Source organism: Tasmannia lanceolata, unplaced genomic scaffold, assembly GCF_043159265.1.
Source record: "Tasmannia lanceolata isolate RefF3 unplaced genomic scaffold, GAP_Taslan_0.1 ptg000015l, whole genome shotgun sequence".
In the NCBI taxonomy this organism is placed as follows: Eukaryota; Viridiplantae; Streptophyta; class Magnoliopsida; order Canellales; family Winteraceae; genus Tasmannia; species Tasmannia lanceolata.
The window spans coordinates 18,181,082-18,197,683 of NW_027518692.1; the positions used below are offsets into that span (position 1 = coordinate 18,181,082).

A 16,602-nucleotide genomic window follows, 5' to 3' on the forward strand; every position below is an offset into this window, starting at 1 on the left:
CTTTCCAAATAGTAATAGTAACAAGGTTATTATATGAAGGGAAGCAAGAAGAAATAAAGTCTTATTTCTTCTTCAATCTTCACCTCAAAACTCAACATTTGAGTTAAGTTTTTGTTGAAGGTATTAATTTGAACAAAAGAGTAGTCCCTTCTTCCATTTGAAGTCTATATTACTGTTTCTTAAGAAATTTTTTGTTAAAGATTTAGCCATGTATAAACTTTCTATTGCTTTTACAATTTAGGTGGAGTACTAATACTATGGACATTGTACATTACCTAATCTGCGAGCATAGCACTCACTGCCTTCATTTCAAGCTCCTCTCACTCTTTGCCTTTCTTTGTTGTCCGCTTCTTACTTTTTTCAAACTTCTTGTATAATCCGTGTTTAACTAACAAGTCTTGAACTCTTCATTTTTCTTTTTGTGCACAGTCCCAAAATCTGGTGTAAATTCTGATTAATACTATAGAACCCAGGTTACAGCATATGATATGAGTTGGCACTTGGCATAGAGAATCATCATCAAGGAAACTACCTATGGTCTAAATTTGATACGAAACGGATCACATTTGAGTTGTTAATTATTGCAAATGGGGACAGATTTTTCAATTGTCTTTAAATAACATGTTTTTCTTTAAATAACATCCGGGTGTACTTCAGTAATTTATGGGAGTGGGGTCCGTCAAACCTAGGGATTTATATAGAAGAGAAAGAAAGGGATAGAAAAGGGATTTCTCTTTTGTATTGTTTTCTTTTTTATGGAAACTATTAGGCTTTACCCTATCTCTCTTCCTCTTTTACTTGATCATCAAAATGGATGTTTATGCATTACAATACATGTGCCAAAATTCACATGCTTGCAGAAAGCCATATTGATGCAAATGTAATATCCAATGCGTCAAAGAAATCAAAGAAGAAGGAAAAGTATAAGAAGAATAAAGATCAAGGCAAGAAGAAACAAGGGTTACTTTGTGTGCAAAGTCCCAAAATTTGGCCTAAATTCAAATTACTACTGTATGCTCCACGTTGAAGCATATGAGTTAAAAACTGGCATAGAGAATCATCATCAAGTCAAGTACCCATGGTTCAAATTTGGTGCGAAACTGATCACATTTGCTAAGGTTTTGTTGGCTGGAAATGTACTGGGTTATTAAATACTGCAAATAGGGGCAGATTTGTCATTTTCCTGCAAATAATTTACGGGTTGCACTTTATTAATTATAGCTTTTTTATTTGCACAAAAATTTACATTGGTGGAGCGGGGGATCAAACATAGGGTTTTATATATGAGAGAAAGAAAAGAGAGAAAAAAATACTTCTCTTTGCTATTGTATTATTTTCTGTTGAGGCTATTAGGGTCTACTATATTTCTCTTACTTGATCTTCTTCTTGGATCCATTGTTTGGTACTATGGGGTTGGATGAGTAATTCTCCAACCCAAGATGCAAAGGTGTGATGCCTTGATCAAATCCTTTGTGGGATGCCTGGGAATTGCTAGTTGTGTGATGCTCTACTGCTTATTATCTTATCCCATCTTAATTCTAATAAAAACTTCGATTCCCAAAGTCTTCATTTCATCTGCATTCTTTATCTTTGAATTTCATTTTTAAGAAGTTACAAATTATGAACTGTTCAAGCCTTGCTTTTATTTTCAATTGATCTTTCATATTTCTAGAATCGCTCTATTGAATTAAAATTTTGTGCGCATAATCTTTCCTATCTCAGGAATAAAACCTTGCATTTTCCATGCAAATACAAGCGTTCGATTTAATGTCAAATTGCCTGGGCAATATTATTATTGATATTGGCACCGCTGCAATCAATTGCTATTCTATTTTACAGTTTTGGTTAAAGTTTTTCTTGAAAATCCTTTTCAACCTTTGATCCTCATAAAAACAATCCACCTTGTTGTTTCCTTCTCTGTACTACGTTAGTTTGGTATCAACTCTTAGGTGAGTTGTCTTCATGAAGTAGGATCTCGATGGAGGGATTATCAGATGTGCAATGGCATAGACTCATGATCAAAATGATGCAAAATGGATTCTCTTGAGGTGCAAATCAAATCCTTAAGCTTTTGGTCCGATCTTCAGAATGCTCACGAAAGCATTGAAGAAATTCGAATTTTCCCGGACGGCGCATCCGCCTGTTAAAAAGCGAGCACTTGCTCGACTACGAAACCTGGCCACTAGGAACTAAGATGAGAAAGTGGGAGGAAGTTCTGAGTCAGGACCAGGGGGAAATACAAAATATAGAGACCCAACTCAAGCTCTTTCAGGAGGATGAGAGAGTTCGCGATCCATGTAGCCAAGACCCAAAACTAGGTTGACTCCTAGTGGATTCGGAATTTAGGCAAAGGTCTAGGCAAAATGGCGACTTTGTGGAGGAGGTGACCGTAGGCAACATAAAAGCTTATATAAAGACGTCTGGGCAGGGTCCTGGGATAACTAATCCCATCATAAGAAGAGAGTCGGACCGAATACATATTCGATTATTGACTCCTTGTAGGGAAGGCACCGGATTTTTTAATTGATGTCTACTCTCAGTTCGAACTTACTTCAAAGGGGGGACTGAGAACTCCAACAGGATTAAAGCACATGATTGACTAGGGAGATCAATGCCTCAAGAGCAGTAGCTGACAAAAGTCATGTACATGGTGATCATTGCAGTGCTATTCTGCAGCCCACTGTGCAACCTTTAATAAAGACGATTTGGCATGGATATTTCAACATCGGCCAAGAGACTTACAGGAGATATGAAGCATATACTAATTTCATCTTGCTTGTGCTAAGGTTTATGAAGGACTTAGGACGATGCCAAAGTTTGTTCAAGTGGCTTAGGTCACACGCCAACAAGTGCGACTGTGAGCACACTTCTAATCTGTACCCATCAATTACTACATATGACGTAGGACGATCTATGAGAGGAGAGGAAAGGTGATGTTCGAATAATTAGTGTTCTAATCAAGTACAGATCTAAATCATATATGTGACCTTAGGTTTTTAGGAAGATCCGATCGTTGGATCAACTAGATATAGGAGTATGGGTTAGAATTTGAACCTATGAGTGATCTACCACAGTTTGGCGACGATCGGATCGGTGGATCGTTATTTGGAATAGAAGAAAGATAGATTTGCAGAACTTGCGAATCAGGCGGCTTAGATCTCATCTCAGATTCATATCTTACCATCAGATTATCATGAATTTTGGATATGTTATGACAAACCCAAATTTTCTCCTAACTGGATATGTAGAGCAAGATTTTCTCCCAAATTTTGGTTACGATTGGAGTGTTGGATCGGAAGATATGTGGTTTGTTGTAAAATTGATTTTTCAGAATGTTTCTTGGTCCATGATCGGGTGAAGAATGATTTTCAAGAAGCAGTTAGGAGGGTTTGTAAACTAAGGATTGAAAAACAATAAACTAAAATCCCTAGAATGGAAGGCTAGGGGAAAACTCCCTTTTGTATCGAAAACTTGGCCAGGTCCAAATGACAATTTTACCCTCCTCCCCTTGTGGCTGCTTTTCCTTGGGTTTTCTCGTAGGAAAGTGCCCCATGTGGGCCCCACTTGAAAGAGAATAGCCCTGGTATGTGGAGGATTTCATCGGCTTTAAGATGGACCTCCATCATTCTCCGCGGCTTGAAAAGATCTATTCTTGATGGGTCCCCTTGCTGGCCTACTTCAAAGGATAATTCAGGTTGCGGAGTATCTTGTTCGTAAATCACGCACTGCCATGGAATGCTCTAAGATGATCTTATGGCTTCTTCCATGCAGAATGGCTCTCTTGACCACGTCTTGCACTTACACAATACTGATGCAATATTCTATATCCGCATCTCTGCACTGCTTTCGCATCGATGACTACTAGGGTCGCCTTGGTGTCAATGTTTGTTGTTTCTGAGTTGACTATTGATCCTCCAATTGTGCTTCTAGTTGCATTATTTGAGTTGCCATTCTTGAAAACAACGCACCCTTGGGAACTTCTGTAGCTCCTCTCATAGAGACACAACTACATCCGGATGACATACTTCTACCTTGATACCCAATTTGATGAAGGGCCAACTATGAGAGGGATTTTTGACAAAAACCACAAGATCTAAACCTTTGGGAAAATTATTCATGGGCAATGATTTGGGCACAACACCGTGCTCAAATCTAATAGCCTTTAAAATAGGCTCTGATACAAAATCTGGTGTAGGACAATCTATGGGAGGAGAGGGAAGGCAATGATCTAAGAATCAAAGTCTTCCAATCAGGTGAAAATCTAGACCAGATCCATGATCTTAGGTTTCTAGGAAGATCCGACTATTGGATCAAGTAGATCTAGAGGCATCGGTTAGTGTTAGAACCATAGCTACCAGAAACTTCCTAGTAGGATGGGAAGCTGGCTTTCCGGAAACTTGCTTTGGAAGCTAAGTTCTTCACACTTCCCAAATTTAGGGGAAGCGCGCTCCCCATAGGCTTCCCATACGTTTTCCTCTTAATTAAAAGTAAGCTTCCTATTTAGGTGATTAATTCTTTCTAAATGAATAATTTTTCCTTTTGATAATGCTGAAGGAGCATATTTAAAAAAATACAACTTGAAAATTGATCTTAAGTTTCAAATGAAAATTATGCAGATCTTTTTTCCAAAAACTTAACATTCAAAATACGTGAATATAACATGTGAAATTGTAAATTCCTAGAACTTGTAATTCTAATTAGTCACGAAAACTAAATAATTTAAAAATAAAAGAGTATTCATGAGGTCTTCTTTTCTACTCGTAATCCTTACCTATCTATATTAACCATTCCTCCCTAACCTACTACAATCCTAATCTTTCTGTGTACTTCTTGTCCGTTTCCACTGACACTTCTTACATGCTTCTTGTTGACTTTCAATGACGCTTCACACACATTTTCTCTTTACTTTCTTTATAGCTTTTCACTCTTCTCTTCCTGCAATTTCTCTTTTCTAAACCCATCCCTTCACGCTTTCGCTTCCCGCATCGCTTCTCGCACTCGTTTACCACTGTGGTAACTATGGTTTGAACCTAGGAGCGGTCTACCACAATTTGCAACATTCAGATCGTTGATTGGAATAGAAGAAAGATAGATCACTCCTAGGTTCATATCCTAGCCCAATTTGCAAGTTCTTCATATCTCTCTTTCTTCTGTTCCAATTGGTGGTTTGACCACGACCAGTGGTAGATCGCTCCTAGGTTCATATCCTAACCCATGCCCCTAGATCTACTTTAAGCCAATTGTCAGATCTTCCTAGAATCCTAAGATCACAGATCCGATCTAGATCTGCACCTATTTGGAAGACTCCGATTCTTTAGATCATCACCTCCCTCTCCTCCCATATATCGCCATGTGTCACATTGGCCCACCAGGCTAGCAGCATGGTTGCTCCTCCGTTCTAGGATTTTTTTTCAAATCCTATCAAACAAAGAATAAAGAACATGTGTCCTACCAAAAGTACAAAGGTTGGTAGCTAAGGACTAAGGATTCTAGCCTAATCTAGGTGTCTAAGTTGTAGGGTAATTTTTATTTATTCTTTTCTTTAAAATTTTGATTTGGGGGGGGTGGGGGGTGGGGGGGGGGGATAGCACACCTTCTCTACAATTTGGGATGCTATAAATTGTAAAGCCTTTAGCCCTCTCCTGATACGATGGTGATTAATAAATTTTTTTGAGATGGTAATAAGATTCATTCAAAAAAGTAAGATCGAGATAGTCCACCAAAAGTACAAAAGATATTAGAAGAGCTTTACAACAAGAGCTACAAATTTAAGGTGGCAAAAAACCAAACCACACCAAACCAACTCTTCCTACACCAGCCCTGGCTAATGAATTCGCTTCACTATTGGCGGACCTCCTAACATGTCTGAATATTATAGACGATCCAGAAATCAGATCGGGAATCTCATAAAAATAAACGATGCAAATCTCCATGGTGGGACTACCGAGCCACTCAATCATCTCACCACACTCTTAGAATCACCCTCCACAATAACCGTGCCAAGAATATCTCTCTCCAGCCGTTTGATACCCTGATAGACCGCCGTCACTTCCGCCTCATTAGCATCACCGACTCCAATTGGACCAGAATAAGCCAAATGACAGAGCCGCTAGAGTCATGACAAAGTCCCCTAATACCAGGTGGACCTGGATTACCCAAAACTAGAACCATCAAAGTTAAGCTTGAGCAGACCGTCAGGCAGGGCCTCCCAACCTTGGACAGTCCTAGGCCGGATCTCCCTACTGAAGCAAACCTCTTGCCAACCCTCTATAGATCAAAAGCCGATACAAATCGGAATTGAGGCAAACAAATTCGCCCATGTAATAGTCAATGCTATCACTTTGATATATAAAAAATATGGCGTTTTGGCAGACCCCTCAAATATTCTAGAATTTCTCTCCTTCCAAATAACCCACCAAGTAGCAAGAAGGCATGGTCTCCAAAGCATCTTACCCTTCCTACTCCATGGCACTGCCTCCCAGCAAAGGACCAACTCAGGGATTGTGAGGGGGAAAATCCAACAAATGCCGAACCTAGATAGAATATGACTCCATATTTCTCTAGCAAGTCTGCAATGAACAAACAGATGCTCTATTGATTCCTCACTCTCCACACACAACGTGCAATGATGAACCAACCACATTTCCCATTTTCGAAGGAAGTTTAGTATTATTATATCTTTTGTTCATCTTGTTTATTTTCTTTCCCACCTTTTCCTTTCCTCCTTCAACTTCTCTTTTCCTTTCACCCTCACCCTTTCAACTTTCCTGTAATCTTCCAAATTCACCTCCTTTACCAATCCGTTGTAGTCTACAAATTCACTTAATCGATTGTTGAAAATAATTCTTGATCTGATCTTGGATAAAGAAACAGTAATTTTTTTTTCTTTTTGCAGATCCCATATCTCCCGATCCAATGGTCTGATCGTGATCAAATTTTGGGAGAAAATGTTACTCTGCCATTGGCATAGCGTATCCAAAATTCAAGATAATCTGACTGTCCAATTTGAAACGAAGATTGAACTGAGTTGTCCGATTTGTTACTAAGTTCTATAGTTCTCTCTTTCTTTTGTTCCAATCGACGATCCGATCATCATCAGACCTTGGTAATTGTTCCTAGGTTCAAATCCTAACCCATGCCCATAGGTCGATTTGATCCAGCACTTGGATTTTCCTAGAAACCTGAGATCACAGATCTGATCTAGATATGCGCCATATTTGCATTGGAACACTTCGATTCTTAGACCATCACCTTCCTCCTCCCATAGATCGTCTTGCAACAGAGTTGTCATTCGAGTGAAGTATTAGCTATTCTTTCATTGGTCCTACATCAGTTTGGTATCGGAGCCTATTTTGAAGACTATTAGATTTGAGCCTAGTGTTTTGCCCAAATCATAGCCCACGAACAATTTTCCCAAAGGTTTAGAACATGTGATTTTCTATCAGAAAATTCCTCATAGTTGGTCCTACATCAAGGTAGGGTTGTGCTTCCTTTTTTTTTTTTTGAATGGTATAGGGTTGTGCTTCCTCAATTGAAAATTCTTGACTACAGAAAATTTACCCTACTGTTGCAAGAACTCAATTAAGGAGACCTCGCTTTAAAAACAACAATTAGTTCGATTGAGTTACTAATGTATTCATCTCGCATATTGCCGGATTGACAACAACAAATCTTGGGTCAATCTTAGTTGTGAGGCTTCCATGAATGCAAAATTATGAAGACTATCTCAACTTCTCAATTTACCGGATCGAGTCTCTTGAAGCTGGGGAGTATGGTGGGGGGTCAACCTTCACGAAAATAAAAAAAGGGGCCAATTATGAAATTGGGGGTCCATTAAAAGTGCATTCGGATCTTTATTTTCTTTTTTGGGTTGATGCGTAGTTTAGTAATTTTTAGTCTTGAAAGTTTTTAGTGTTGAACTCATTTATGATCTTGGAAGTCTCAAGTGTTAATCCATTTATGGTCTGGAAATTCTTAAGTGTTTACATTAATTAAGTGTTTAGGTTCATTATGTTCTATAAAAGTTGTTGCGAAAGTTATTAGCCACTTAAGTATTTTAGTAATCCAAAGCATTCCAAGCCTCTCTCTCTCTCTCTCTCTCTCTCTCTCTCTGTGTGTGTGTGTGTGTGTGTGTGTGTGTGTGTGTGTGTGTGTGTGTGTATGAGAATAGAGTTCCTAAGGTGTCACCTCATAGCTTATATGAGGTGGCGCTCACAAAACATAAGGGGCCCACATTTTTTGGGGTGATCGAAACCACTCATTTGAAAGGCCCTCACATAGATAGGGTGTGCCCAAAAAATCAATCGTAGGGTCATCCTAACCCTTCCATTTGTGGAGGTTGAAATGGATGGGTATAAACCTCCATAAATCTGCCCATTTTTAACCTCCATAAATGGAAGGGTTAGGATGATCCTATGGACCTGATTCTTTGTAGGCACTATATCCATCTAAGGGCCTTTCAAATGAGTGGTTTCGATCACCCCAAAAATGTGGGCCCCTTATGTTTTGTGAGCGCCACCTCATATAAGCTATATGAGGTGACACCTTAGGAACTCTATTATCTGTCTCTCTCTCTCTCTCTCTCCACATATATATATATACGGAAAAAGGTTTATGAGCTCGAGCGCGCTCGTGTGCCGATAAGTCATGTGGGCCCACATTTATGGCGTGATCCAAAGCATTCATTCGGAAGGCCCTTCCATAGATAGGGTATGTACCAAAAATCAGATCCATAGGATCATCCTAACCCTTCCAATAGTGGAGGGGAAAATGAACAGACATTATTTGTCCACAAATCTGCCCATTTTTCCCCTCCACAAATGGAAGGGTTAGGATGATCCAATGGAGCTGATTTTTTGTGGACACCCTATCTATGATAGGGCCTTCCAAATGAATGCTTTGGATCTCCCCAACAATGTGGGTCCACCCTGTTTCGGCACTCGAGCACAGATAAGCTTATCTAAGCTCGAGTGCAGGAACAGTATATATATATATATATATATATATATATAAAGAGAGAGAGAGAGAGAGAGAGAGAGAGAGAGAGAGAGAGAGAGAGAGAGAGAGAGAGAGAGAGAGAGAGAGAGAGAGAGAACGGTTTCTACACACAAGTGTAGATAAGTTATCTACACACTAGCTTCAAATACAGTGGAGGGCATATTGTTTGGGTGATCCAAACCATTCATTTGATTGGCCCTCACATAGATAGGGTGTCCACAAAAAATCAACTCCAAAGGATCATCCGAACCCTACGATTTGTGGAGGTAAAATGGACGTGTATAAACCTTCACAAATCTGTCCATTTTTTGCCTAGACGGTTCGAAGGGTTAGGATGATCCTGTGGAGCTGATTTTTTGTGGACACCCTATCTATGTGAAGGCCAATCAAATGAATGGTTTGGATCACCCAAACAATGTGGGCTTCCACTGTATTTTAAGCTAGTGTGTAGAAACCGTTTTCTCATATATATATATATATATATATATATATATATATATATATATATATAGAGAGAGAGAGAGAGAGAGAGAGAGAGAGAGAGAGAGAGAGAGAATAGAGTTCCTAAGGTGTCACCTCATATAGCTTATATGAGGTGGCGCTTAAAAACATAAGGGGCCCACTTTGTTTGGATGATCCAATGCATTCATTTGATAGGCCCTCACATAGATAGGGTGTGCCCAAAAAATTAACTTCATAGGATCATCCTAACCCTTCCATTTGTGGAGGTTGAAATGGATGGGTATAAACCTCCATAAATCTGCCCATTTTTAACCTCCATAAATGGAAGGGTTAGAATGATCCTATGGACCTGATTTTTTGTAGGCACCATATCCATCTAAGGGCCTTTCAAATGAGTGGTTTGGATCACCCCAAAAATGTGGGCCCCTTATGTTTTGTGAGCGCCACCTCATATAAGCTATATGAGGTGACACCTTAGGAACTCTATTCTCATATATATATATATATATATATATATATATATATATATAAAGAGAGAGAGAGAGGGAAACAAGTGTAGCTACACATACGTGTTGCTAACTTCGCTATACCGACGGTTTAAAATACAGGGGGCCCACATTGTTTCGGTGATCCAAACCATTCATTTGATGGACCCTCACATTGATAGGGTGTGCCCCAAAAATTCACCTCCATTGGATGATCCCAACCCTTCAAACTGTCGAGGCAAAAATGGACAGATTTGTGAAGGTTTTTACACGTCCATTTTTGCCTCCACAAATCGTAGGGTTGGGATGATCCTATGGAGCTGATTTTTTGAGCACACCCTATCTATGTGAGGGCCCATCAAATGAATGGTTTGCATCACCCAAATAATGTGGGGCCCACTGTATCTTAAGCCGTCGGTGTAGCTTAGTTAGCTACATGTATGTGTAGCTACACTTTTCTCATATATATATATATATATATATATATATATATATATATATATATATATATATATATATATATATATATATATATATATAAAGAGAGAGAGAGAGAGAGGATAAGGAGTGTGCGGTCGACCGCATATAAAGTTATATGCGGTCGAATCAAAACCATTCATTTGCAAGGCCCCATCATAAATAGGGTGTGTACAAAAAATCAGCTCCATTGGATCATCCTAACTCCTCCAAAAGTGAAGGGCAAAAATGGGCAGATTCGTGACAAACGGTGTCTGTCCATTTTGCCCTTCACTTTTGGATGGGTTAGGATGATCCTATGGAGCTGATTTTTTGTACACACCCTATCTATGTAAGGGCCTTGCAAATAAATGCTTTGAATCATCCTAACAATGTGGGCGCACATGAGTTTTGGGCCCTCGACCGCACCGAAGCTTGGTGCGGTTGAGCGCACAATCTTATTCCTCATATATATATAGGAAAAGGTTTTTGAGCTAGAGCTCAGAAACCACTACTCCCATAGTTGGTTGAGTCATCCAACCCATTTAGTTTATAGGTTATGCTTAGGGTTATGATCTGTGGAGGTTTAGAATGGATGGCTAGAAATTATGGTGCTATAGATCGGATGGTTAGGATTATGGTATGGAGCTGGTTTGTTATGAACACCCTATCTATGTGAGGTAGTATAAAATGAAGATGGTTGAGTCATCCAACCCATTTAGTTTATAGGTTATGGTTAGGGTTATGAGTTATGGGTTATGGTTAGGGTTATGATTTGTGGAGGTTTAGAATGGATGGCTACAAATTATGGTCCTATAGATCGGATGGTTAGGATTATGGTATGGAGCTGGTTTGTTAGAACACCCTACCTATGTGAGGTAGTATAAAATGAATGGGTTGGATGAGTCAAACTACTATGGGAGATGGTGTATTCTAAGCTCTAGCTCGGCCCGAGCTAAAGCTCAGAAACGACACCCTATATATATATATATATATATATATATATATACACACACGAGCGCACCAAGCTTAGGTGCGCTCGAATGCCCCAAGCTTAGGTGCGCTCGAGTGCCCCAAACTCATGGGGGCCCACTTTGTTAGGATGATCCAAAGCATTCATTTGAAAGGCCCTCACATAGATGGGGTATGTACCAAAAATTAGCTCCATCGGATCATCCTAACCCATCCATTTGTGGAGGTCAAAATGGACAGGCTGTGTTTGTCCACAAATCTGCCCATTTTTGCCCTGCACTTTTGGAGGGGTTAGGATGATTCAATGGACCTGATTTTTTGTACACACCCTATCTATGATGGGGCCTTGCAATGGTTTGGATCAACACAAAAAATGTAGGACCCATGTGATTTGGCACTCGAGCGCACAATCCTTTTCCTCTCTCTCTCTCTCTCTATATATATATATACACACACACACACACACACACACACACACACTAGTAAAAAACCCCGTGCGATGCATGGGCCGGCAAAGAACTGTACGGACCTCATCATAGGTTGATCCAAACCGTCCATGTGATTGAACACACCATCAATAGGCCGTGCCCGTAAAATCATTTCCATAGGCTGATCTTAGCCCTCCAATCTATAGAAATTTCCATAATTAAAAAAGCATAATGGAGGGGGTAGGATTGAAATTATGTGGCTTTAATGGGTGCCTTTGTTAAAAAGCATAAAGGAGGGGGTAGGATTGAAAATATGTGGGTTGAATGGGTGCCTTTGTTAAAATAGTAAAAAAAAGTGATGTGTAATTCTCATAGAATTTTGGGAGAAATTCAAATAATTCTCTCCTCTTCTATATGTGTGTGTGTGTGTGTGTGTGTGAGAGAGAGAGAGAGAGAGAGAGAGAGAGAGAGAGAGAGAGAGAGAGAGAGAGAAGTGTAGCTACACACTCGTGTAGCTAACTTAGCTACACCGACGGCTTAAAATACAGTGGGCCCCACATTGTTTGGGTGATGCAAACCATTCATTTGAGGGGCCCTCACATAGATAGGTTGTGCCCAAAAATCAGCTCCATAGGATCATCCCAACCCTACGATCTATGGAGGCAAAAATGGACATGTAAAAACCTTCACAAATCTGTCCATTTTTGTCTCCACAGTTTGAAGGGTTGGGATGATCCTATGGAGCTGATTTTTTGGGCACACTATCAATGTGAGGGCCTATCAAATGAATGGTTTGGATCACCATCTCCATGTTCTTTGACTCATCAAACCTGTGTATGAATTGATGATAAGAACTTTTGTTTCTAAACATTTTAGAACATGAATGGATGATAAGAACTTTTGTTTGCAATCTTGCAACCTGTGTATGAATGATTCTCCAATCCAAGATCTAAGATGTGATCCCTTGATAAAATCCTTGGTATGATACCCTGGAATTGCTATTGGCGTGACGCCCTAATGTTTAATCTATCTTACTTCTAGTAAGATCTTCTATTCCCAAGTCACCATTTCTATTCTTCATATTTGAATTTTGATTTTCAAAGAATTACAAACTGTGGACTGTTAAAGCTCACAATTTCAACCCATTCCAATCACTAGATTTAATTCTGAATTTTCTGAGTGGTATTATTATTGATATTTACACCCCCTGCAATGAAGGACTATTCTATTCTCTTCAAAAAAAAAAATTTCAACCTTAGATTCCCATAAAAACAGTTCATCTTGGTCTACTTCCCTCGTTTGAACCCATCTTACATCCTTCATGCTAGTTGGTATAAGAGCCTATTTGATTGGTGATTTTCATGGGCCATCCCGAGAGGAGGAAATGATCCACCAAACCAGCAAGACTTTGAATTGGAGAGCAGTTTCAAGCTTTGACACAATTACTTGGGCAACTTTGCCAACAATTACGGCCAGTGCGAATTTATGGGACCAATGGTGCCTTTGGAAACTGTAGAATCCCTAGACCACCTATCAATGATTGGAATTATCCAGGTTTTGTGCATGGTGGAGCACAATTCAAGCAAAATGGCCGTGACAGAAGTGATCAACAGTCATGTTAAAGTAGACATACCTGATTTTTGTGGAGTTAAAACAACCAGAGCAATTACTCAATTGTTGGCTGAAATAAAAAGGATTTTAAAAAATTGGAGATGTTCGAAGCCAAGAAGGTGAAGTTTGTGGCTATCAAACTCAAGGGCTACGCTTCCACATAGTTTAACAGGTCCAATTGGCTAGTTCAACTGCAATTGGAGCAGAAATCTTCAAAGGGGTACCACAATTTGGTGAAAAGTGACTTTCGAAATTAATTCTATCTACGATGGATATGAACTTGCTCTTCAATTGAATCATTCAAGAATGAAGCATGTCCAAGCCATATAAGCACGAAGTTGCTTTTTGGTGTGGGTGGTGCAGTAACAGAACCCTATGGTGCCACATTACATGCAAGTTGGCAGTAGTTTAATTGATGATAAAATTTCTAATATTTTCTGATGATGTGTTGAAAATGGTGGAAGACTCGATATCATTGTCAGAATTTCGTAGGTATTCTTGGAGTATTTTATTGTTTTGTTGATCTCAGAATATAGCTGGGTGGTCATTGAACTTGTGAAACAACCAATTACTCCAAAAGTTTAAGCTGTTGGAGTTGGTGTTATTTAATCATTTATACTTCAACAGAACTATTGATAGATAATTTTGCTAACTGCTTTAAATTTGATATTGGCCTAGCGAATATGTTGCAACCTTGCAGTACTAATGAATTCCTTGCACTCTTCTCCTTGTTTGTAATTTGGTTTATCTATATATAACTGGCAGATTTCTCCTGAGGACATCCGATGGGAAGGTGAGGATCCAGGCATCAATCGTCGGACAGGCCTCGGTGGGCCAGTGCGTGGGGTTAAGAAGCCCATGGGCCGTGGCGGAGCCGTTCCAGGGGCAGGCAGAGGGAGAGGGGTCCCAAAGAATCAGTCCAAGAAAGATTTCCCTCCATCACAAAATGGCATAGGAAAGAAAGGCTCAGATGATATTGAAATACTTCACACCGATACTTTAATTAAGGAGGTATGCACAAGATACTAAATCCAGATTATGAAGCCCAAATATGTTGATTCCATCGTTGTTTTCCTTTTCCCCCTTTTATGATATTGAACAGGTGGAGAGGGTTTTTGGTGCAAGCCATCCTGATCCGCTTGAGATTGAGAAGGCCAAGAAAGTTTTGAAAGTGAGTAATTCTTTTCTTATAATTGTCGAGTTTACATTTTCCACTTTACAGCAAACTAAATGCTTTAGTTGTATTGGCAGGAGCATGAGCAAGCACTGATTGATGCAATTGCGAGACTTGCGGATGCATCCGATGGTGAAAGTGGTAACTATATATAGGCCCCATCTACTTTTATATCTTGCATCTTATTTCCTCAGCTTAAGATGTCTTTTTGCTTTTTATAAACTATCAATTGAATCATGTCGTTTTTTCTATAATTCTGTACGTTATGGTTTTAAATTGGTTGGTGGGGTAGATTTTTCTGTTAGTATTAAAATTGGCTTTATATCTTTTGTAAAACTCGGCTTTTATATCTTGCATTTTGTTTCTTCAAGCTTAAGATGTCCTTTTATTTTGTATAAATTATCAATTGGATCATATCACTCATTTCAAATAAATAAATATGGATCAATATTATTTCTTCTATAATTCTATACTTTTATGGTTTGAAATTGGTTGGTTGGGTGGATTTTTCTGTTAGTTTTAATATCGGTCATGCTTTTTAAATGCAACCCGTAAGCCAGACACTGGTCTGTATGTAAAACCAGATAACCTGATAATAATGAAGATAGCCCATATTTTTTTAATATAATTAACTTGAAACACTTTCATATTTTACAGCTAGTGGAAACCTTAATAATTTACGGTACTTCGCAGATGGATTTTTATTCATTTTCCCTTTATATTGATTCACTGATCAACAATAATGTTATTCGTGGAAATTAGGCCTTATTTTTGTGACCATTTATAAAAAAAGGCCTTATTTTTGTGTTTGTTGTGTATCTTGATCTGTTAAGAATCTGGGTACTCAATGGTCTCGGCGAGCGGCAAAATTACCATTACACTGCGGCATTGGCTGATATGTAGGCCTGTAGCATGACCATAGCTCATCAGAAAGTGCATTAGTTTTATTATTGAGCAATGCTAGGGAAACCGGTTTCACAACCGAACAGGAATCTGAACAAATCAGTTACTGCCTATAAGGGTTTCTTTGGTTTAGGAAACTCACTAAAAATTTGATTTTTTTTGTACACATGGCGCATGGCGCATTCTGATTGATGGTTCCTCCAAGCACAACCCCGTTTTATCATTTGCACGGTTTTAGCTTGTCTTTTCTTCTTTAATTGGCTTGTGATAGCTTTTTGGGAACTGTAATAACCTTTTGACAGCTCTTTAAATGCTAAAAGACAAGATAGGTTAGCACAAATATCAAAACAAACATGGTTGTGCTGATATCATTTCCCTTCTTTTATTTTAAAGTAATATTTCCCTGGAAAAAAGCCCTGATAAGGCTGTTGCACTATTTCCAGATACCCAATGCAGATATGCAATTTTGAACTAAGCATAAAAAAGTTATTCTTCACATAAAAAAACAACATTTTTCTTTTGAGTTTCCCATTTTTATGAATGATTGTGATGCTGTGTTTTTCACCTGAAACAGAAGAGGGTGAGCATCAATTCTCACACGGGCAATCTATGGGCCTAGAACGAGGGTGGAGAGGCGAAGGCTCCGATGGAAATCAACTGGCTGGAGAGGGCAGAGTTGCTTCTGAAGGTGATGAAGACATCTGATTTGTATACAACCCAGTCTAAATTCAGACTGGAAAACCCCACTTCCCTGTAAAATGCCATGCTCTCTAATTTATTTCTCATGCCAGATTAAAATATCAGCTCCTTGCATTGGTCTCTAGTTGTGGGGAAAATGCTTAGCATGAGTTGTGTATCTATCCAGTACAAAGTCACTGGAAAAAGCTGGGTGATACCCCTGTAAAATTATTTAGTGAATAATCTGTGAGTGGCTTGAAAATGGCTGCCTTTTTGGTGTTGCAGAAGTGTTAGTTCCTCGGAACCAATTTTTTATTCTACATGATTTTTCTTCTTATGCCTACGCGTGCTACTTGTGGATGCTGCAAGTGCAGGATTGATTATTTGGTAACAACAGATTTAAGGCTTCCTCTTGGGGGTACAATATCTTAAATAC

The 16,602-nt window shown here is 39.0% G+C and overlaps 1 protein-coding gene across 2 annotated transcripts in view; it reads left to right on the plus strand.

The window, feature by feature from the left end:
* The window catches only part of LOC143893076 (protein EMSY-LIKE 3-like), a 42,855-nt gene extending 26,281 nt beyond the window's left edge, over positions 1-16,574 (plus strand). Inside the window, exons 7-10 of one of the 2 annotated variants that reach the window (XM_077398026.1) lie at positions 14,177-14,422; positions 14,514-14,582; positions 14,663-14,726; positions 16,066-16,574. In XM_077398026.1, the coding sequence (XP_077254141.1) occupies positions 14,177-14,422; positions 14,514-14,582; positions 14,663-14,726; positions 16,066-16,193 (507 nt within the window). In that variant the 3' untranslated portion in view covers positions 16,194-16,574. Of the gene's footprint in view, positions 1-14,176; positions 14,423-14,513; positions 14,583-14,662; positions 14,727-16,062 lie in introns of both variants that reach the window. The other variant, XM_077398024.1, reaches the window with a different exon arrangement.
* Positions 16,575-16,602: the final 28 nt, after the last annotated feature.